General features: G+C 38.5%; 1 protein-coding gene across 2 annotated transcripts in view; it reads left to right on the top strand.

The window, feature by feature from the left end:
* The window catches only part of LOC143862713 (calmodulin-binding transcription activator 4-like), a 30759-nt gene extending 8255 nt beyond the window's left edge, over positions 1-22504 (top strand). The window contains exons 4-12 of one of the 2 annotated variants that reach the window (XM_077373792.1): positions 9416-9504; positions 12296-12341; positions 13292-13817; positions 14580-14785; positions 15608-16096; positions 16548-17239; positions 18982-19576; positions 19760-20056; positions 21625-22504. In XM_077373792.1, the coding sequence (XP_077229907.1) occupies positions 9416-9504; positions 12296-12341; positions 13292-13817; positions 14580-14785; positions 15608-16096; positions 16548-17239; positions 18982-19576; positions 19760-20056; positions 21625-21720 (3036 nt within the window). In that variant the 3' untranslated portion in view covers positions 21721-22504. Of the gene's footprint in view, positions 1-9415; positions 9505-9899; positions 9966-12295; positions 12342-13291; positions 13818-14579; positions 14786-15607; positions 16097-16547; positions 17240-18981; positions 19577-19759; positions 20057-21624 lie in introns of those variants that run through there. The other variant, XM_077373793.1, reaches the window with a different exon arrangement.
* Positions 22505-24454: the final 1950 nt, after the last annotated feature.

Here is a 24454-nt window from a genome sequence, read left to right as displayed (position 1 = left end):
CGACCTGATATTTCATATGATGTAGGAGTGGTCATCCAGTTTATGAGTTCATGAGATAGTAGAAGGATTCACAGATGTTGATTGGGCTGGTTCTCCAGTGGACAGGAGATCTACGACTGGTTATTGTACTTTTGTTGGTGGTAATATGGTGTCCTAGAGAAGTAAAAAGCTAAGATATTGTCTCAAAATCTAGTGCAGAAGCCGAGTACAGAGCTATGTCATATACAATGAGAGAGTTAATTTGGCTACGTTCCTTCTTGTCAGAAATTGGCTTTCCTCCTTCAGGATCCGGGGCCGTACTCAGGAGGCCCCGTAGGGATTTTTTATTATTCTTAGGGATATTTTGGGTATTATTTGTTGTTCGTAGGGACATTTTGGGGATTTTCGGCTTTATTAGGGTTATTTTGGTCTTTTACTTATTTTATGGACATGTTGGTGGCTCATCCCCTAAATCTAAGATCTTCAAGTTGGGATTTTGGAACCCAAACCATCTTGGTTCCAATTGTTCTATATAGTTCATTTTTCTTAACCCAAAAAAACTTACAATTCTTTACAAGTTTAAATTTATGGTTGTATTGTGATAACAGGTCAGCTATTTATATTGCCAACAATCCTGTTTTTCACAAGCGAACCAAACATATTGAAGTGGATTGTCACTTCATTCGTCAGCGGATTCAAAGAGGAGAAATTTGCACCTTGTTCACTAGGTCTGCCGATCAACTTGCGGATGTGTTCTCCAAAGCTTTGGGACCTGCAAAATTGAAAGATACATGTAACAAGCTAGGAATGTATGATATATACATTCCTGCTTGAGGGGGAGTGTTAGATGAATAGCGGTATTTCTGTAACTTTCTTATTATGAAGTATAAATATAATTGGGGCATGAGTTAGAGAAGACTAATGACTCTCTTCTCTCGTGAATACCCCGTTCTCTCTTTTCTTCTTCTCCATTCTCCATTCTCCATTCTCCATATGGCCATGTAACAAAGTCCACAACAGTAGTGGCTGTATAGAGATCTAGGTGTCAACTTCATTCAACTCAGGCATAGCTGATTGTAGATCTGCAATCTGTCATTGACTGATGATGCTGGCTTGTGGTTCCACAAACTCTGGATGGAGTCATATGAGGAACTGCACACCTCTAACAGAATTCAGATAGTAAGGAGGTTATGCAAAAAGAAGAAGAAGAAGAAGAAGAAGAAGAAGAAGAAGAAAACGTGTCTTGCTCTGTCCAAAGGACCATAAACCCAAATTAATTGGATTGTATGTCTTTACTCCGTGGTGAGTATTGAGACAAGTCATACCCAACCTTAACAATCTCTCGTGGTTGGCTTGTTGATATATCTTTTGCAAGTAGTCCAACAACTCCTTACACTTCTCATAAGAGAGAAGATTCAAGGCAATAGAGGGTCGACGGAGTTCAGGATCCATGTGATTACTCATGCACTATTCATCCTCCAATGGATCATCCCTTTCCTAGATGAGGGTTTTGAATCAGATCTGCCTAACATCCACATCAGACCTTTTTCTTCGACAAATACCTGGAAATGGAATTCCCAAGCAGAGTAGTTAGATCCGTCAGAAGTCATTGAGATCATGAGATGGAATCTGATATCACATGGAAGCCGTGATAGATCACTTAAAAGTTAAAACTGCTCATAACAGCCCCTCTAGTGTCTTAAAGAACACAATCAAACATGCTGAAGGAAATCCCAATCTAATAGGGGAATGATCCCCCCCTCTGATGGATAAATTCTGCCTCCCCCCCCCCCCTCTCTAAAGTTATTCGTTAAGTTTTAAAGGCAAAGAAAAATGTTAAAGGGGGTGAATTTATCCTCAAGCAGTGAGCCATTCTCATAGAAACCGTTAAAGGGGGGATTTTATCCATTTGGGGGTGGGGGCAAGGGATATTGTTTCCCATCTGATATAGTAGCCAAGTCTTCAAAAACACTGCACAAACTGTCTAATAGGTCATAAAGCACACAAATTGCAGTCACATGAGGCGATCGTAACTCGTGTAAGCCACTCTCAAATAACGTCTCATCACTATCCAAGAATCTGAATCATAAACAGAAATTCAGATGGAGAAATGATAATAACCAGCTCCACAAATTGATGCAAACATCAAGTGAGAAGTTGTTTGCACTATATCCTAATCCCATGAGTTGATTGGGAAGCAGTTAAGGTTTCTAACCAGCCACATGAATAGATGTGAACGGCAATTGACTAAGTATCTGCATTTATTCCAATCCCACAAACTTAAATGGTGAATAACTTGGGGTTTCCTCAACCAAACTCACGTAGACAGGGAGGGACCACCATATGTTTAAAAACTGGTTGAAAAAAGTGACTGACTTAGGGTTTCCTTAGCTGAAAACCACCCTATGGATGATCATGGATGCTTAAGAGGCCACACAAAACTCTAATCTAGATCCAAAGTGTAGATAAGAGTCATGGATACCAAATTAGATAATAGAATTTCCGTGGCAAGATGAATGGATGTTTCCTTCATGTTTTTGTGATAGTCCTCCTTCAAACTAGTTTCGTAGATCTTCACTTACTGATACCATGTCAAATCACCCTTTGTTGGACAAAATGAGGAAGAAAAGAAGAAAAAAATGCAGGAATAAGCCTCATGAAACCCTAAGACAAACCCCATGATTTGTTTAAGGAGCGAGTTCAAGTCATGGTTCATGACTTGTCTCTTCTTCTTTACATCACTAATATAATTTAAATTACATAAAAGTGCCCAATGTGGTGGATGAACTTACGGAGGGTATCCAGGACGAGGTGTCGTGGTGTATGCTATTTGCAGGTGACATAGTATTAATTGACGAAACCAAAGTAAGAGTTAATGCTAAGTTAGAGTTATGGAGAACTACTTTGGAATCCAAAGGTTTTAGACTAGCAGGACTAAGACAGAGTATATGGAGTGCAACTTTAGTAATGTAAGGAGGCGGGGCGGGATGTAGTAAATATGACTGGACAAGAGGTAGGGGGTGCAACACCCAAAAACCTCAACCTCCAACCCTAAGCCAACCCAACCTGACTCTTAACCCGGTTTGGTTAACCTGACCCAACCCGGATTTGTTTTTTCCCAACTGACCCCGACTCGACTCGATTTCCTATGTCGGGTCGGGTTGGGTCGGGTTGACCCGCTGAGGCAGGCCCACCATTTTACAGTACACGTGATGAGAGGCAGGAATGTTGTTGCTACAGGTTTCAACCAATTATCTTCAAGAACATAAAAAAATCATTTTCATATAAATCTCCCAAGGGAAACATTTGAAAGCTTAATACATATCACTATATTCGTCGGGTTACAGGTCGGGTTGACAATTCCCAACCTCGACCCGAACCTGACCCGGAAAAGTTCAACCCAACCCACCCAAAAAATTGGGTTGAACCCGTCGGGTTCGGGTTGACCCGACCCAAGTTGCACCCCTAACAGTAAGAGGGATATCTTTCGCTATCTGGGTTTAATCCTACATAAGGAAAGAGAGATTGAAGATGATGTTAACCACAAAATAAGAGCAGGTTGGTTGAAGTGGAAACATGCTTCAGGAGTTCTGTGCGACCGTAAAATACCTACCAAGTTGAAGGGAAAGTTTTATAAGACAACTGTGAGGCCAGACACGCTGTACGGCTCAGAATGTTGGGCCACCAAGAAGAAGCATGTGCATAAGATGAGTGTAGCTGAGATGCGATGCTTAGATGGCTGTGCGGCCACACAAGGTTAGATCGAATTAAAAATGAAGACATTCATAAAGGCACCAATTGAGGAGAAGATGAGAGAGCACCGCTTAAGATGGTTTGGGCATATCCAACGTAGGCCTTTGGATTCTCCAGTGAGAAGAAGTGACTCGTGCCAAGTTGATGTAGTAAAAAGAGGTAAGGGTAGACCGAAAACAACTTGGGTAGAAATAGTGAGGAAAGACTTAAGGAGTAGGAACATAACAGAGACCATGACCTTGGATAGGAGAGAATGGAAGAAAATGATCCATGTAGACGAACCCAACTAGTGTCAGGATTAGACTTAGTCAATTTTAGCCAGGTAGATCCTTTCACCTTCTTCATGAAATTTTTTTAAAGGATTCATTAGCCGACCCCATATGGTTTTCTTTGATTTGGAGAAAGCGTATGATAGGGTTCCCCGGAGTGTTATGCGGTGGGTCCTTGAAAGGAAAAAAGTGCCTACTAAATATGCTGATGTGATTAAGGATATGTACGATGGAGTAGTAACTAGTGTCAGAACCACAGATGGCACGTCTAGCGAGTTTCCAATTACAATAGGACTGCACCAAGGATCAACTCTAAGCCTTTATCTTTTTTTCGCTAGTTATGGATGAGCTTACGGAGGGTATCCAGGATGAGGTGCCGTGGTGTATGTTATTTGTAGACGACATAGTATTAATCGAAGAAACCAAAGCAGAAGTAAATGCTAAGTTAGAGTTATGGAGAAGTACTTCGGAATCCAAATGTTTTAGACTGAGTAGGACTACGACATAATATATGGAATGCAACTTTAATAATGTAAGGAGGCGGGACGAGGATGTAGTAAATATGAGTGGACAGGAGGTACCTAAGAGGGATATCTTTCGCTATCTTGGTTCAATTCTACATAAGGAAGGAGAGATTGAAGAGGATGTTAACCATAGAAAAAGAGCAGGTTGGTTGAAGTGGAAGCTTGCCTCAGGAGTTCTGTGCGATCGTCAAATCCCTACCAAGTTGAAGATAAAGTTTTATAAGACAGCTGTGAAGCCAGCCATGCTGTGAGGCTCAAAATGTTGGGCCACCAAGAAGCAGCATGTGTATAAGATGAGTGTAGCGGAGATGCGAATGCTTAGATGGATGTGCGGCCACACAAGGTTAGAATTAAAAATGAAAACATTCGTAAAAAGGTGGGGGTGGCACCAATTGAGGAGAAGATGAGAGAGCACCGCTTAAGATGGTTTGGACATATCCAATGTAGGCCTTTGGATGCTCCGGTGAGAAGAGGCGACTCGTGCCAAATTGATGGAGTAAAAAGAGGTAGGGGCAGGCTGAAAACTACTTGGGTAGAAACAGTGAGGAAAGACTTGATAGCTAGGAACATAACAGAGAACATGACCTTGGATAGGATAGAATGGAAGAAAATGATCCACGTAGAAGAACCCAACTAGAACCAGGATTAGAGCCAGGTAGATTCCTTTTACCTTCTTCATGAATTTTTTCTAAAGGATTCATTTAGCCAACCCCAACTAGTTTGAGACAAAGGCATTGTTGAGTTGAGAGAGAGAGAGAGAGAGAGAGAGAGAGAGAGAGAGAGAGAGAGAGAGAATTCATTAGCCTACCCCAACTAGTTTGGGACAAAGGCTTAGTTGAGTAGCGTTGAGTTGAGAAAAGTGCCCGATGTATTGTACAGGAAACTGAAGGGCGTAAAGGTACACAAATCTAAGTGACACTCATAGACATGTGTATATGAGTCATGTACAATACAACAAACTCCACATGCACCATGCAACGATGTATACTAGTGATGGATATACATCTATTTTCCACATGATACCCCTATGCGTTCACTTGACCAAAAAATACTTCTGATGTAGGACCGAAAAGAGAAATAGAAGAAAGGGGAGAAAGAGAAGTAGAGAAGAGAGGGAAGGAGAGTAGAGGAGAATAGAAGAAGAAGAGAAGAAGAGGAGAGGATTAGAAGTAGTAGAGAAGAATTTAGTGAGTAGAAGAAGGATAAGAGAAAAGGAGAAGAGAGGGAAGAAATTTAGGGAAGAAGGAAGCACTCAATTAGTCTCAATTCAATTAATCATTCAAAGTTAAGAAACAAGTTGTAGCTTACCTATAAATAGGCAATGAAGAGCCCTAAAAGAAAGAAACTTACTAAATTAAGAATCCCTTAAAGACTAAACTACTCTAAAAGTAATAAAAACTAAGATATCCCTAATAACATCAAGTAATCCCAAAAATATCCCTAAGAACAATAACATAACCATAACATAAATAAAAAATCCCTATGTGGGCCTACAAGTGTGACCCCATCTAGAATAAATGCGCAATGGGCGTTGATCTCCATCATTTCCCCCTGTTGAAAAGAACTCTCCTCCGGAGAGTGAATAGTGTGGTACTTATCAAAGAGTCTTTATCTCTGGCCTTGAATACACAAGCAGAAAAGGGTCTTGGAGTACACAAGCAGAAAAGGGTCTTGGAGTAGTCACGTGAAAGCTAATACTGGGGGTATTGGATAAGTATAAAATACTCAATATGGGGTCTGCACAATGTGGAAAAAGTGGGGGTGGGAGTATGGTAATTAAAAAAAAGGAAAAGTACTTGGCTTTACTTATTGGCCACGTGTCGTTTCTTCAAAAAAGTAATTGCTGCTGAAGAAGACACATGGGCAATTAACTTTTCTATGTACTATAGGCTACTTGCTTTCTTAATCAACTATAAGTATAAAGTAACCCAGGTCTATAGATTGAAAGTTACCAAGTTAATGTAACTTACCAAGTTACCAACTTACTGCCGTTGTGAAACTCAAATTACGTGGCAGCAACAATAACAATGACTACTTCTATGAGACTTTTGGTAACTAGCAGTGAGCTTGTTGAATTGAACACAACAACCAATAAAAAGTGGGTGATTCAGACTTGCGAAAGACTCGGCGAGGGCAAGAGTGGTGAGAAGGGCTGGATGTTGCAAATCTGCTCGAATCCACGTGTGCAAAAATCCTACAGCAGCGAAATATTGATGGAGAGATTGCTTGTGTGACGGTGATGTTTCCGGCAGATGATAAGGGTTAGGGTTTGGCTCGTGTGACTGGTGGTGCCGCGGGGATGGAGATGGGTTGGGTTTCGGGCTGATGTGGGTCTACGTGAGACGAGGGGCTGAAATTAATGGAAGAACAGAAGTATAGGTGACTGTTTCAAAATGGATAGAGGGACTCTTAGTAGGGACTTAGATGGTGTGATATAAGACTGCTGTGGAGAAAACAGAAACTGATTTCTATGGGTTAATATGGGCTTGATGGGGACATCAGCGAAGGGGAGGATTTAAAGTTTACAAGCGAAGAAAGAATCGTTGGAAGGAGAATGACTGATTTTTGCATGAGAGATGGACGTTCACACATGTGTTGTGCTACATGTGCCACATGCCACATGGCGTCCACTCTATGTTGATGTTTTCTTTTAGTTTGTTTTTTATTATTTACTGTGTATTTTCGTCATTTTATTTGTAGCCTACTTTCTAGGCATCAAATCTCATCCGTTTGGCGTTATTTTGGTATTATTAGAAAGGTTTTTCAATTACCTATCTAATGGGCCCAAGATCACATGATTTGGATGTGATCATGTGATTTGAGAAGTTATGAGTGTTTTTTGGAACTGGTAAAGGTCTATTACCGGATTACTATTTTAAGTAAGTTTTTATCTTTATTTAGCTTTGCTTTAGATTAGATGAATGGTTGAGATTAGTTTTTAACTTTAGGTTATCTTCTAGGGTTTCTTTTCTTATAAATGCATCTTATGAAAGCAATATAAGAGACTTTGGAATATTTAATAGAATTGAGAATTTTTTGTGAGAGCTATTGTGGCTTGGACTTCTTCTTCTCTTCTCCTCTTGGTGGCTTGGAGCCATTCTTCTCTCATCTCCTCTCATCTATTCTCATCTATTATCTTCTATTTCTTCAATCAAATCAACACAAACAAGGTTAGTAAATCAGATTTTCTATTTTCTTTGTTCTTGAACCCTAAAACTAAAAAATCCAAAATCCATAGATCTCCCTTGTTCTCCAAGATCTTGTTATGAGATTTTAAGGGATTATTTTTATGATTAAACCTCAGCCTAAACACCCAAGAACCCTAACTTTAAACCCATTTCTAGCCTTATTGCATCTGTCACCCATTTTCAAGCCCAGAAACCCTTTTAAAAGATCCATAGCCTAAACCTATGACCAAATCAGAGCCTAAACCGTAGATTAAATTTTCTTTTATTTTCTAAACCTTAACCTAAAATTTAGACAGCAGTATTAAACCAAAATTCCAGATCTGCCAAATTACCAACATACCTCTACAACCTAAAACTGGACCGCTTTGAGCCTTTTACTGCTGCTAGACATTTTTTTTGTTTTTCATTGGATATTATTATTTTCATGCTTGTGTGACATCTATTTCATTGGTACTTGCATTAGCTTTTAGTTATTTTAATTGGTTGTATGTGTAGGCCTAGTTTCGGACTAATCTTTCTATTATCAATTCATCTAACGAATCATTATCGCTTTGATTGATTTGTTTAAGGTTTAGTTTATGCTTAATCACAATCTTTACAATTATTTTTAAGTCTCATTATTGCTGCTGCCCATAGATTAATAAGGTGTTAATTCGGCCCTAGGTAAGTTGTTAAGTGTTCTTTCAGTTTTCTGCATAAGCCCTAAATTGTCCTAAAGTCTTAATCCAACTAGGAGTGTAGGATTTTCCCTAGATTAGGTATTTTCCTGCATCAAGGCTGCTATATGATGGCAAAAACTGTTTTGAAAAAACAAGAAGATTTTTTACGGAGACTCTTGGATCTTTTGCTCTAATACCAAATTTGATGCAGGACCGGGAAGAGAAATAGAAGAAAGGGGAGAAAGAGACGTAGAGAAGAGAGGGAAGGAGAGTAGAGAAGAATAAATGAAGAATAAGGGAAGAAGAGAAGAAGAGGAGAGGATTAGAAGTAGAAGAGAAGAATTTAGGGAGTAGAAGAAGGATAGGAGAAAAGGAGAAGAGAGGGAAGAACGAAGCACTCAATTAGTCTCAATTCAATTAATCATTCAAAGTTAAGAAACAAGCTGTAGCTTACCTATAAATAGGCAATTAAGAGTCCTAAAATAAAGAAACTTACTAAATTAAGAATCCCTTAAAGACTAACTACCCTAAAAGTAATAAAGACTAAAATATCCCTAATAACATCAAGTAATCCCAAAAATATCCCTAAGAACAATAAAATAACCATAACATAAATAAAGATCCCTATGTGGGTCCACGAGTGCGACCCCGTCTAGAATAAACGCGCAATGGGCGTTGATGGGTCTAAGAGGGACGTGCAAATTTCAAGTGTCACTTAATTTTGGACAATTGATGGGTTGTTTCTATTAACTGAATTTATTCTTATTCCTGGTTTTATTTTCAATTAAAAGTGACAAATTATGAGTATCCTATGCAATTCTTACTTGAGAACAACAAAAAGCTTTTCATATTTCAATGCTTGAAAGTTGAAGTAATTTCTCTTATGCTTCTTTTTACTGGTCTTTGTGGTGAGCAAATGTATTGACATTTTGTTCCATGATCTCAATGTAGCTACTCATTTTTTTAATGGTAATTAAGATACTCTGTATTGGATAGCCTTTTGCTTGCAGAATGTCACTTTTTCGTTATGTCCTATTGGATAGGTTGGGACTGTTGAAGCTTTGAATTGTTATTACGCTCATGGAGAGAAAGATCATAAATTTCAAAGGAGAAGTTATTGGATGCTTGATCAGTAAGTTTTCTTATCTCTATTGAGTTCTAGGGAATCAATATTCATTATCTTCCAAATTTCTTTTGCTACACTTTTTGAAGTTCCATCCAAATGACATAGGACCATTTAATATCTATTTGGATGGAACTTTGAAAAGTGCATCAAGATCAATTACCGCAATTCATTGCAGTAAGTTCTAGTCCTATGCCATTTCGAAGTTTTACTTAATTCGTTATAACCTTTTCTTGTAGCTTGATCTTACATTGGTCTAGAATTTATCCAGTCTTCCACAAATTTTCTTGTTTAAGAATTTTAATTAGCGGATGTAAAGAATTTCTTCATGGTAAAGATTTGTAATTAATGATTGGAAGAATTTTTGGCAGCCGATCACAAATTTGCTCAAGGGTGACTTAGACAAGTTATAGATGACCCAGCTAGTTCTTGTTTGCTATGGCTAGCCGAGTGAGTTTATGTTTGACTAGGTAAAGCTCAATCAAAATCAATTACCGCAATTCAATGATTGATCCGTCTATTTCTCAAACATTGATTAAAAAACATAGTTCAATTGCTCGAATTGTTAGAACTCTTGAACATTCAAAGGATACGGTTATTGTCTAACCTTCCCAACTCTCCTCTGCTCTCATTTCCTCTTGATATTTCTTTGACTTGGACTAGTTGAATAAATTTATGTTTGACTAGGTAAAGGTCAATCATAACCAATTCGTGGGATCAACGATTAACTTTGACGATTTCTCAAATATTGATAAAAAGCATAGTTCATTTCTCAAATTGTTATAACCCTTGAATATTTCTTCAAAAGATAGGGTTATTGTCTAACCCTGTAAATCCTCAGCTCTCATTTGTTCTATACTTTTCTTTGAGGTCTTCCATGCATTTTAAGATTTGCAAGATGTCATGGAATTATAAAGAGAGTGTTATAGTATAAAAGATTAAATAACGCCATCTCCAACAGCTTAAACTTTTGGAGTAACTGGTCGTTTCACATGATATTAGAGCCAAAGGCCTGAGTTCAAACTTCCTGGATAGCAAAATTCACATGCAATGGCTAAACCCAAAAGAGGGGCCACATGTGCCACGTGTAGGCCAAACCCAAAACAGGGGCCACACATGTGCCACAGCTTAAGCTTTTGGAGTAACTGGTTGTTTCACAGAGAGAATTAAATAACTTTGGCTTTCCTTTTATTATTATTTTTGTAGAAGTTAATGTCTGTTTATCAAAGGAAGAGTTATTTTTTATAACTTGTAGAAATAGAAGATACCTTCAAGGATTTCGAGTGTTTTTATCCCTTAATTTCTCATTAGCTATTAAGTTATGTGATTATAATACCTTACTTAAGAGGGCAAGCCTTGGCGCAACGGTAAGGTTGCTCCATTGTGACCTAGTGGTCAGGGGTTCGAGTCACGGAAACAGCCTCTTTGCAAAGCAGGGAGGCTGCGTACTTCTAGCTCTCCCCAGACCCTGCAATGGCAGGAACCTTGTGCACTGGGCCGGTTGCTCCATTGTGACCTAGTGGTCACGAGTTCAAGTCACGGAAACAGCCTCTCTGCAAAGCAGGGGTAAGGCTGTGTACATCTAGCCCTCCCCAGACCCTGCAATGTCGGGAGCCTCGTGCGCTGGGCCGGCCTTTTTTTATTATTATAATACCTTACTTAAAGGAAGAGAGTCTGCCTTCTATAAAGGGGATTGATTTGTGGAAGAAATTTTAAGAGGACTGAGCCTGAGGGCAATTTATCTTTTCTAACAAAATTGTACGAGGTGTCGACACGACACAGAGTGTCGAACACAGCAAACCCCCAGAATTTAGAAACGGGGACACGGCTACAATACAAAGTATATATAATCATGATTGTAGGTACGGATTCGTTTGTCGGGTTTCGACACAGATACGAGTTGTCTGACCTGGCAACATCTTAAAATCTAGAAATAGTGACACATACATACATATAAAATTACCAATTACTATCCTAATTTGTAGTAATATAAATATGTTATTCATTTAACATACTAAAACTGTCCAAAGGAATGTCGATATGTGTGGACAAGCGTGTTGTGTCGGACACGGCAGGACACGTATGTTGGCAATAAAGTCAAAGTGTCGGCTAAATCATAGATCTTCTCCCATTTGGAGTGGATGGAAGGATTTGGTTTAAGGATCCCCAAGTGTCTTTTTTGGTCAAATAGTTGTTATCTTTGCTCGTGGTTGCCAATTGTGTTTGTGTGTGTGTTTTTGTTTTTTGTTTTGTGGGGGGGGGGGGGGGGGGCTACTGCTTGGTTGACTACCCCCTCCATTAAGGGTATTTTGAACTTTAGTCACTTAGAGTATATAAGACAACTCTCATTAGAAGATGAATGAACTAATTCAACCTCTTCCACACAAATTTTCGGTCTGCTCTCTTATCCTTCCACCACTGTTTGAAAACTCTTGAGTCAGTCGTCGACTCGCCAAGTAGACTTTGTTTTACCTTGGTCCAGTTCTCATTTGAGTTTGAGTTTTTTCCTACCAAGTCACTCAAAAAATTCTTTGACTCGCTCGGGTTAAATGAAAGTTGACCTCATCAGTCATTAGTTCACCAAGTTGGACTCCTTTTTACCTTGGTCGAGTTCTCATCCGAGTTTGAGTTTTTAGACACAGACTTTGACTCCTTTTTACTTTTACCGAGTTGGACTCCTTTAAAGATTGACTTTTTGAACTGCTTTATACTCTTCATTGGATTGCAATGTGTTCATTCTTTCAACCAATAAATATATTCTGTTAAGTAATGTGGTTTAAATACAATTTTTGCTTTGCAGGGCATACGATGACATCGTTCTTGTTCATTATAGAGAAGTCACCGAGGTGTGCTACTTTTGTTTATTTGGATATGCAAGACATTATTGTGGCAGTATTGTTATATGATCATATTGTGGTTAACTTTTCTTTCTTGTCAACAAATGTATACAGTTAAAGTTTTATTTGTGTGTGCTAACGAGAATGAATTTTAAGACGAATATTATGTTCATTCTCTGCCAAGTGATTTTTTTTTTTGAGTATATATGCTAATGATGTATTTAGTGGAAACACCTTTGTTTTAGATGACCATCAAGCGTAGAAAGGGGAAAAGGACAGTACATGATGTATTACAAAAAACCCTTATGCACTTCCCCTCAAGCCAAAGCATGAATCTCCCATCATGCTCGCCTTATAACTGCTGTAGCAAACATATCTGGTAACCAGAACTTATACTTGGCTAGTGTATTCGAAATTCTTCCACTACTCACTTTTTTACTTGCATAGTGACAATACACCTCTATATGCTTTGTTCTTTCACTGTACATAGACTAAAGGCAGTGTGAATTAATGCCCCAGCTCCACAAAACATTCTCACTTGGTGAAGAGACAACACCACCAATATCAACACATCATTTTTCCATTAGCAGGTGCTATTGTTCTGCATTGATCTTCAACACTTGACCTGGTCAGAACACACTGTCTTTTACTTTTCTTTGTAACAAGATTTAGCCAATGTAGAATCGCCTTAGTGGAAGGTCTGTCTACTTGGAAAGGGAGATGAATGCTTTATATAGGTTTTTTTTCGAATGTAAGCATGTGTTTTTTCTTTGCAGACATGCTCATTCTTTCAATGGTTACTATTACTTTGCTATTCAATAAAAAAAGAAAAAAAAGAAAGGATTATGGTTACTTATCTATATTCTGTTGTTTATGTAGTTTCACCATAAGTTTCTGTTCACTGCTATATTATTATGAGTTTCAGTTTGATATTACAGCTTGTACTTTGCGCTATACAGGGAAGACACAATGTTGGATCAATCTCAAATTTGTCAATGGAGTCCCCATCTCGTTTCAACCAGAGTTCCAGAGTTTATAATGCTCAAAATCCTGGCGGCTATTCTGGAATCGGAGAACCATATATGAGTTCATTTAGTCCAGGATATCTGGAAGAAGTCAGTTCTAAGTTAGTTGTTGGGAGTAATGGCATACATCACTTGGATCCAACAGACAGATCAAAAGATTTTGGTAGCTCGCCAGGCCCGGAGGTCAATCAAGCACTGACACTGAGAAGTTTCGAAAAACAGTTAAGCTTGGATGATGATAATAATTCCATGTACTTCACTGAAAAGCTTACTCCATACTGTAGCCAGAGTGAGAAATCAAAAGATTCAGGACTTTTAGCTTACGGAAGATGGGGGTCCAAATGTGATGCACCTGTTGTTCTACTACCTGAATTGGGATACAGGAAAGATGACCAATCTTTAGATGGGGACTTTGGAATGCAGGATTACTCAAAAAGCGTCCAGTTTCTCCAGAACTCAGGTTGGTTTGTATTTTTTATGGAGTCATAATGGTTGCATAGTTTTTTCTTGATCACATCCCACTTAGTAGTTTCGTATTGGTACTATGAAATAGTAAGTGAAAGTTTATTAATAGAACAGAAGTGTACAGAGATATAAAAACTAGGGCAGTACATTTAAATATCTGGAGTTTAATGCCAAGCTCTTCCACAAGTAAAGTTAATGAGAGTTAAATAATGTCCCTACCTGATAGTTTTCTTCTCATCTGAACATGTGATATCTTCTCCACTGAAAAAGAGGAGAGAAAATGCTCCATCTCTTGGTATTTGGAGAATTACCACCGAGAAGGTGGGGAGTCCCTTTTGAGCCAGCCAACAGCTTGAAGTGAGTCACCTGCTCCTGTCATTTTCAAATGGTTGTATTGTTCAGTAAGATTAGGTTCAAATCGACTTTCATTTTATTGATTTTATTACTTCTCTTTCAATATAAGAATACTTTTAGTTCTTTTCAAATGGTTGTATTCCTTTTGATTTTGTAGTCATTGTTTTATGTCATCGGTTCTTCGCATGTGGGGCTACTAAGCCTTTTCTGTCGTATCTCTCTCTCATTTATGAATTCATTTATCTTTAGTTTAACCTGTGTCATGGGTGTCCATTGTCTTCGAAAGAACTTTTGATGGAGGTATTTCTTTTCTTATTTCAATTTTCTAAAGAATATGATATTCCCCCTTCGTTTTTATTGTGATCAAAACCAGAAAGTGAGCTGCATCACATTGTTTCTGTAGGTGATAAATGGAAGCAGTATGTTCAGCCACATGGTGGAGAATATACACTTGAAAGGAAAGGATCTCTATCCTGGAAAGAGGTGTTGGATTCAGCTCAGATTGATTTCCACCAGAAAAATTCAGATACATTCACCCTAAATGGGGGCCTTGACTCTTCCACGAGCAGGTTTGAAGAAGCATTTCATGCCAAGGATATGGCATCACATGTAAGTGTGAGGGTTCTGGATACCTCATATGTTCTTATTTCCATGGCTGCTTCTTGATAATCCTCCTTTGCGGCAATTTTAAGTCTAAATTAATCAGATTGTTCCTATGTTGCATTTATATGGATACGAGTGTCGGAATCCGACACAAGTATCGAGTGTTGGATTCGGCAAAACTCAAAAAGAACGATTTGTGGATTTGCCAAAATATTTTAATCAATTCTCAAATTTTATTTTTTTGCATAATAATATGGTTATAACAAGTGATATATTGAAAATTTTAGCACGTTAAGTGGATATAATATTTTATTTTCAATTAAGAAACTTACTGTTAGGATGGGTAAACCTCAAAATATGCTGTAATTGTAAAGTTGTGGTAGTAGTATTCAGAAAAAACAGATAAAAGAGATCTAGAAGTGTCTCAAAGAATCTTGAAGTATTGGAATCCGAGGCGTGTCCGATACGGATTATTCACCCATTCAGAAGAATCCATGTAGCATGGGATTGTTCATATCTCTGTGCTTATTGATGAAGATGTAGCCGACATGAAATATTTATGTTCTGAATGGTTCCATTTCGTATGTATGTTACAGGTGTACAAGCATTCTTGTAATATGACTCTAGTTCTGACCAATTTCTTTGGTCTTTATGTTTTGTTTTAGAAAACTGTTTACTGGCAAAATCAGCTGCACTTATTATTCTTTCCTTGTAACTTCCTCGACTTTCTTATTGATGGTAACTAAATTTACTTTTCTTTCTTTAACATCTCATTGTTATCCCTAGTAGTGGAGTATAATTTCATATTAATGCGGATCTTTTGGACAGGATAGGACCCTATCATCCTCAGACGCACCAAAATTCTCTGTGAATCAAGCTGGACAGACAGAAAACTTGATATGCCAGTGGCTAGATTATAGAGGAAATGATGGTCTAACTTCTGAGAGCAGTTTAAGTTTACTTTCAGCAGCTAGAGAACTCCTGTTAGGTTCTGACAATCCCGTTGTACCATCAACGTCAAATCAAATAATTCAAGAAGTTGATAAATCTACACATTCTAAGTATTCTTCTGGAACAAGTGCTTATGAAGCCAATTCCAGCATCGTGATGCTCAAAAAAACAAATAGCATGGATTGGATGGAGACTCGGGACATTCCTGTTGATAATCATAAGTATTCTCCTGTCCGTTGCGAGATATTGTTTGAACAAGGAAGCCATCTTGGAACTGCTGATTCAAGTTTGACTATTGCACAAATACAGCGGTTTAGCATTCGTGAAATATCCCCAGAATGGGCATATTCTGACGAAGCCACAAAGGTAAATTCTATGAAGTTACTAAGCTTTGCAATCCTTCTTTCCCTTGTAATGTGTTCCTTCTTGTTCACTGAAATGGTAATCTTTCTAAACAGCATTTCCAAACAACTTAAGTAGAGATTTCTTAAGGAACAGAAAAATAATTTGGTTAAATAGTTTTGGGAGTTTCATGCCGACCCCAACTAGTTTTGGACAAAGGCTAAGTTGAGTTGAGTTTTGGGAGTTTCATATTTATCCATTCCCATCAACTCTAAAGGATTATGGATGAATTAGATGTTTCCCATTACTTCTCTCACAATTATATTATCAACTTGCCTTTCTATTCATACGAAATCTATTTCATAGTCACTTATCTGCAAAAATATGACCTGGTAGATGTTTATTTATGATTGTCGGGAATTGTCTCTTGGTGAGTAAATTCTGTTACGGAGAATACCTTTCAAACCTGGTGCAGGTTATCATTACTGGGGACTTTCTTTGCAATCCTTCAGAGTGCCCATGGTCATGCATGTTTGGGGATGTTGAAGTTCCTCTCGAGATCATTCAGGTAGGTGTCCTTCGTTGCAAGGCGCCTCCACATGTTTCTGGAAAGGTCACATTATGCATCACATCTGGCAATAGGGAATCATGTAGTGAAGTAAGAGAGTTTGAATACCGTTCTAAGTCAGAGAGCATTGCTTTGGATAGTACCTTATCACAAGCAGATGCAACTAAGGGCACAGAAGAACTGGTTTTGCTTGTCAGATTTGTGGAGATACTTTTACGTGGATTTGATAGTGTATCTGTTCAAAAAGAAGATAATATCGAATCAGAAATTCAACTTTTGAGAAAATTAAAAATAGCTGATGATCTATGGGGACAAACTATAAAGGCACTCTTGGTTGGCAGTGAGACTCCATCCAATGTTATGGATTGGATTTTGCAAGAACTTTTAAAGGATAAGTTGCGGCAGTGGTTAGCATCCAAGCACCAGGAAGACAAAGTTCCAGGTTTCTCCCTGACCAAGCAGGAGCAAGGTATACTACACTTTATATCTGGCTTGGGCTATGAGTGGGCCTTAAGTTCAATTCTTAAATGTGGCGTTGGTATAAACTTCCGTGATGTAAATGGGTGGACAGCTCTTCATTGGGCTGCACGCTTTGGAAGGTAATTGATTTTACACCATGCACTTTATGTTAATGAAATTATGTTCTTCCTAGCGTGCTATAACTCATTACCCTCCTAGTCAATACTTTGAATTTATTGACACACGTGTCGTATCGTGTCGTGTCGACACTCCTTTCGACACTTGTAAATATAATACTAGAAGTGTCAGACTTAGTATGGGTGCGTTGACATGCTTTTTGTAACATGTCAAGTATGGCATTCTATTTCATTATTTAATATTGTATTTACCTCTTCTTTTAGTATAAACTCTTCTTTTAGCTCTTTTTAAACTAATATTTGTTTTTATATCCCCTCTTAATCTTACAACCCTAAACAAACTCTTATTCCATTATTATATTCATTGTATCCTATTGTGTCCACAAATTGTGTGTGTGTGTGTGTGTGTGTGTTTTGTGGGATTTGCTAGCGTCCATTGTAGAAGGCATTTCACGGGTGGTCTGTGCATGTGAGAGCAGCCACACAGGCTCACTTTTTCAGCAGATTTTGTCTTCATTCATGAGGTGGCTGCTCTCGCATGCAACAGCCCAACTGCGATATGCCTTCTACGATGGACGCTAGCAAATCCCATATATATATATATGAGAAAACGGTTTCTACACACATGTGAAGATAAGTTATCTACACACTGGCTTAAAAATACAGTGGAGGCCCACATTGTTTGGGTGATCCAAACCATTCATTTGAGTGGCCCTCACATAGATAGGGTGTCCACAAAAAATCAGCTCCATAGGATCATCCTAACCCTTCAAACCGTGGAGGCAAAAAATGGACAGATTTCTGAGGGTTTATACACGTCCATTTTACCAACACAAATCGTAGGGTTGGGATGATCCTATGGAGCTGATTTTTTATGGACACCCTATCTATCTGAGTGCCAATCAAATGAATGGTTTGGATCACCCAAACAATATGCCCTCCATTGTATTTTAAGCTAGTGTGTAGATAACTTATCTACACGGGTGTAGAAACCGTTTTCTCATATATATATATATATATATATATATATATATATATATATATATATATATATAGAGAGAGAGAGAGAGAGAGAGAGAGAGAAGGGTTTTTGCATTCGAGTGCAGAGAGAGAGAGAGAGAAAAGGGTTTTTGTGCTCGAGTGCAGATAAGCTTATCTGCGCTTGAGCACAGAAACAGGGGGGCCCACATTTTTGGTGGGATCCAAAGCATTCATTTGATGGGCCCTTTCATGGATAGGGTGTCCACCAAAAATCAGCTCTATTGGATCACCTTAGGGTGTCCATTTGTGGGGCCAAAAAATGGGCAGATAGTGGACAAATAGTATCTGTCCATTTTTGGCCCCACAAATGGACACCCTATGGTGATCCAATGGAGCTGATTTTTGGTAGGCACCTCTTCCATGATGGGGCCTTCCAAATGAATGGGCCCTCCCTGTTTCTATGCTCGAGCGCAGAAGCCCTTTTCTCATATATATATATATATATATATATATATATATATATATATTCTTTGTTTTAGCTGTGTCCCATTTCTAACTTTTGGGGGTTTGCCGTGTCCGACACTCCGTGACGCTCGTGTCCGTGGCCACAAATCATAAGCTACAGTGGATTTTATGTAATCCTTAATATTGGAGAGATATCTCTGGATTTATTTGCTAAACCTTTGTTCTCATGCAGCTTATACAATTGATATTCCTTTTATGATGTAAACTTGGATTGATGCACAATATTGGCCATGTAATAGGGAAAAAATGGTTGCTGCACTTCTAGCTGTTGGTGCATCAGCTGGGGCAGTGACAGATCCCACTTCAAAAGATCCAACAGGCAAAACACCCGCTTCAATTGCTGATGCCAGTGGCCATAAAGGACTTGCAGGATATCTTTCAGAGGTGGCACTTACAAGCCATCTTTCATCACTTAAATTGGAAGAGAGTGAGATTTCTAAAGGGTGTGCTGCCGTGGAGGCAGAAAGAACTGTGGAAAGCATATCCAGTAGGAGTGTAGATATACCTGTGGATGCAATTGAGGATAAGTTATCACTCAAAGAGTCCTTGAAAGCAGTCCGAAATGCAGCTCAGGCGGCAGCTCGTATTCAAGCTGCTTTTTGTGCACATTCTTTCAGGAGAAGGCAACAAAGAGCTGCGGAAAGTTGTGATGAGTATGGCTTGACTCCAGCTGAAATTCAAGAGCTTTCGGCCGCATCAAATTTTCAACGGGGTCCACACAGTCTTCGTGATCACAAGTTCAACAAAGCTGCTCTATCTATCCAAAAGAACTATCGTGGATGGAAAAGACGCAAGGAATTTCTAACCTTGCGTCGAAATGTGGTGAAAATACAGGTACTGCAACTTTTGTATACACAAAGAGGCACGCATGCATGTACACATACATGGACACACACATTCTCTACAACATGAATTCTTTCTTCCTAATTTATATTCTTTTCTAGTAAGCGTAAATTTATAAGGGGATATGTAGGTAATAATATTCTTGTTTCATTTATTTAGAATTCTTTTTGACAGGCTCATGTGAGAGGCCACCAAGTCAGGAAGCATTATAAGGAAATTCTATGGGCAGTTGGTGTCCTAGAGAAGGTCATGCTACGGTGGCGTCGGAGAGGAGTAGGTTTGCGAGGATTCCGTAACGAAGCCGAGGCCATTGATGAATGTGATGATGATGATGACATCCTTAGGGTCTTCCGAAAGAAGAAAGTGAATGCAGCTATTGATAAAGCTGTTGCAAGGGTGCTGTCCATGGTCGAGTCTCCCGAGGCACGACAGCAATACCACCGCATACTTGAAAGTTACCGGCAGGCTAAGGTAATGACTCATGATATAAACACCAACTCAGAAACTCAAGCCAGGTCTAGACAGTTGCTCTTCCATTAAGGCTATATAAACCCCAACCTAATGTGAGAAATGTTGGAAATAAAACCCTTTTGGGGGATATTGTCAACATGTTTACACTTTACAAAAACTCTCGCAATCGAAAAAATAACTTTCCTATAAGGGACGCCAGTCTAGAATAGGTGCGATTCAGGTGTTAGCTCAGGAGTTGCAATGGCCTTATTTTTTGCAACTTGTCTTTTCCCAATCATGTACTTATCAGTCACCGCTCTGGGGATTTTTATAAAATATTTGGGTGAAAATGTTATATTGGGATTAGGGTTGGGGATATTGTTGACATGGTTACAAAAAAAACTCTCGCAATCGAAAAATCACTTTCCTATAAGGTACGCCAGTCTAGAATAGGTGGGATTCAGGTGTTTGCTCAGGAGTTTCAATGGCCTTATTTTTTGTAACTTGTCTTTTCCCTATCATGTAAAGATTTGGGTGAAAATTTTATATTGGGATTAGGGTTGGTTCTAGATTGTATCTCGTGCTTGCGATTTTTGCATACTTGTGGAAGCTCTTGGATAACCTTTGCCCGTGGACATGATCACAGAATGTGATGAATCTCAACTTAATGTGAGGAAGCTCTTGTGTCCTCGATTTTTGTTTTTAAGTTTAATTTCTTTGCTTATTTGCATTTCCATCAGACCCTAGATCACGTTTTCACAGCATTTTCCATTTCATTTTGCAACACATTTCTTGTATTTATTGAACAAGATCATATCGTGCCCTTCTTTTTGTCTGTTTTTCTTTTCCTAATTTTGCAAGAAATCATTTCAACAAAATCAAAATGAAAATTGAGTTTGATTACAAGGGAATCCACTTTCCAAATTAATTTGGATGAGCATGGTGCATTGACACGCGGCACACATGTTTGATGATTAGAGTTGTCGATCTCATGGGCCACCACCATGCAACACTATGCATCTAACGCCCTTTATGAATGAAGATGCCCTTCTATTAGATCAAAGATCTGGAAAAATCGATGGTTAAAGTCTCTTTTTTTTTAGAACTCTAAAGTGTGCATTCAGATCAAGGAGCAAGATCATCATATCATGGTGGGACAAGAGGCAATGGACTGGACTCATGGTGGCCAAATGGCCACAGATCAATGGACCTGATCACCCACAGCATCCGTATGCATTGTAGTGGACCATGTTCAATTAACTTGGGCAGGCTCCATTCCAAAATTTTCTCATAAAAATGCTATAAATACCTTATGGGTAACCAATAAGGACCCTCATTGTGTACAGTATATCTCTTTAGGGTTTGGGTGTTTCCCAGCATGAAACTAGGAAAATTTACTAAAATTCAATTACAAGAACAAAGGTCTTCCTATGCAGTCTAATTTTGGTGCACAGTCCATCAATATTTTGTACAGTTTATTAACTTTGATATGCAAATAACTAGATTCGTTATCTCGTTTTATCATGTAATTTGCTTAACCCATCCAGCAAGTGTATTCCCCTTGTTGACTTGCATTCAACTGTTTGCAGGCTGAACTAACCAAGGATCAAAGTGAGACGACATCAAGTTCTAAAGGCAATGTCTACAATACGGTAAACAATGATGACATGTTTAATTTCTCATAGGAGGAAAGTTGGGTTCCTGTTGAATGACCAAGGTTTGGTTTAACCGAAACAGTATTAAACTTTCCTGTCATTTGAATTTGTAGCCTTGAGCTGCATGTATATATTATGTTGGTATTAAAAGATATAAGATAAATATCTACACAATTTCAGTGCAAGTGATTATAAATGATAGTCGTATGCTTCCCCTATTGCTGGTGTAAACACCTTGTAAAATGACTACTATACAAGCAATGCAGATTTATCCTGCATGTAAAGTTGTAAACTACAAAGGGAATGTAGATTCAGCCCACATGTGAGGACCATTATACTAATTAATGTCTTTGGCTGAAGTCTTATGTGGTACACCATTGAAGGTCCCGGATATTCCGGATGTTCTTTCACCGAAGGCAAACAAGCAGAGAAAGGTGAAATAAGACGTGGGCTCGAGCTTTTGCATGCCAATACTCCAAGCCAAATCACAGAACAGACCAACTGCATTATAAAAGAGATAAGGAGGGGGGGGAATTCATTTCATCACCATTCATTTGTTATGGCTTTCTCCAATTACTGACCCCACCCATGTGAATCTTCTTGGGAAGCTATGTTCCTTACTATCTGCAGTCCATCTTGACAGGATATTTGTGTAGTTTACACTGAATACAGTTGTTTAGAATATGGGTGGATACATAAAATATATGTATGTCTTGTCTGTTGTGAAGCACATTTGTGAAACTGTATCTGCCAATGCTATTATATGTGACATGCATACATTCATTCTACTTTCATGGTAGGGGCTAGAGACTCTCATTTGCTTCAATTCTTGTTTTTCTAGTCAGTTTTGTTATTACTGATCAGTGGAGGAAAGGGTACTGAACACTAATAGAAGTGCTTGGGAAGAAATGGCAGATTGGGCTCCTGTTATTGTTGGAGCTATCCTCTTCATTCTACTGTCGCCGGGGCTGCTCTTTCAGCTTCCAGGGAACAGCCGGGGAGTAGAATTTGCGAGTTACAGTACGAACCCCATCTCCATAATTGTGCATTCCTTCATCTTCTTCGGTATCTATTATGCCGTTTTGCTTATTGTGGTGGGGCTGAAAATCTCTTGGGGCTGAACAGCAAAGCAGAAAGATGATAAAATGTGTGCATTATAGATTGATGGTTGGTTTGGTTTTGAATTTAAAGGTTTTTTTTTTTTAAAAGCAAGCTTGTAGCTCTTGATGCTTCATAAGGGTCATGTTGTTTTTCTGTTTGAGGAATGTACGGTGTAATATACACCGAAAGTCTCTGTGTCAACTGCCAATACAATCTAATTTTAGGATCTCATGGGGACATACTTGCAATCAAGACCGTTGTAGTTCCCCTCGTCCTTTGCTATAGCACAAAAAAAGGCAAGAAAATAGGCCCTTTTTCATCTTATGAACAAATTTTCAGCAAAATTTTCTTTTCCAGGCATTATCAAATGCCCGAAAAATGTGCAAACGTGAAGAAAATATTTTTCTCAATTTTTTCCAACGTATCAGTATAAAAAGAAAATTGATGGAGTAAAAAGAGGTAAGGAAAGACCGAAAACAACTTGATAGCTAGGAACATCACAAAGAACACGACCTTGGATAGGATAGAATGGAAGAAAATGATCAAGAAGAATCCAACTAGAGCTAGGATTAGAGCCGGATAGATTCCTTTCACATTCTTCATGAATTTTTTCTAAAGGATTCATATAGCCTACCCCAACTAGTTTGGGACAAGGCTTTGTTGAGTTCAGTTTTCCGACAGTATAACAAAAAAGGCCTAGGAGGAAAATTGGAATGTCGAATTATAAAGAGAGATCAGAAATTAGAGTTATCAGAAACTCTGACCAGATAGAACTTTTATAATTTCATTACCGAATTTTATTGCAAAATGATATATTCACCCCCTTTTCTTCCCAGGCAACCCCGTTGTAGTGATAATAAATACACACTGGGGTAGCCCCGGGAAGCAACTCAGCATTGTCAATCGGCTCAAGCGTCCCCAGTAGAGTGGCCCAATTGAAAATTCACATTAATTTGGTGATCCAAGTGTACGAGCAATCACCTCTGCTAGAAGAAAATGGCTACAACTCAATTTTGAAATGCTGTCTGGATGGGGGAATTTCAGACAATAACAATAAGTGGCCGTTTGGATATCAATATTTTAAAATCTTGGATTTACTCAAAATCCTAGATGGGAGATGAGAGGAGCCTGTCCGTCATTTTCTGATTTCTCGCTCCTCTTTTCATCAGATAGAGGTTTTAGAAATCTCATTATGGGGGAGAGAAAACCTGGAATTCTTACCTAAAAATTCAGGATAATGGATTGTAATATCCAGAATTTTACCCCACTTTCAAACTTAAACCTGAATTCAAAAATCCATGTATCCAAACAGCCCCTAAGAAATCTAAAGGTGATATTTTGAATGCTAATCCACACATCAACAAATGGTTTGATGATAATTATAATAACAAAAAAAATTGGTAAATGATAACCCCACTCCCCCGTTTAGACAATAACCCTCACCTGTTAAACGTTTCTTTTCTGATTTTGGCTGGCCATAGCGTCTATCCATAGTTTCTATCTAAATAAGGATGAGTTCCATTATAAAAACAAGGGAGTGCGGATATCATTTTCCTTACTATTGACCAATTAAGCTTACTTTATGGACCAAACATTCAAAAACAAAAAAAAAAACATTCAATCAAAGGTCAATCAAAATCTAAATGCAAGGGAGGCCCATAGA

The sequence above is a fragment of the Tasmannia lanceolata genome, unplaced genomic scaffold (genome assembly GCF_043159265.1).
Source record: "Tasmannia lanceolata isolate RefF3 unplaced genomic scaffold, GAP_Taslan_0.1 ptg000037l, whole genome shotgun sequence".
NCBI classification, from domain to species: Eukaryota; Viridiplantae; Streptophyta; class Magnoliopsida; order Canellales; family Winteraceae; genus Tasmannia; species Tasmannia lanceolata.
Note: the sequence above shows the minus strand (reverse complement) of the source record. Positions and strands in the feature narration are given on the sequence as shown.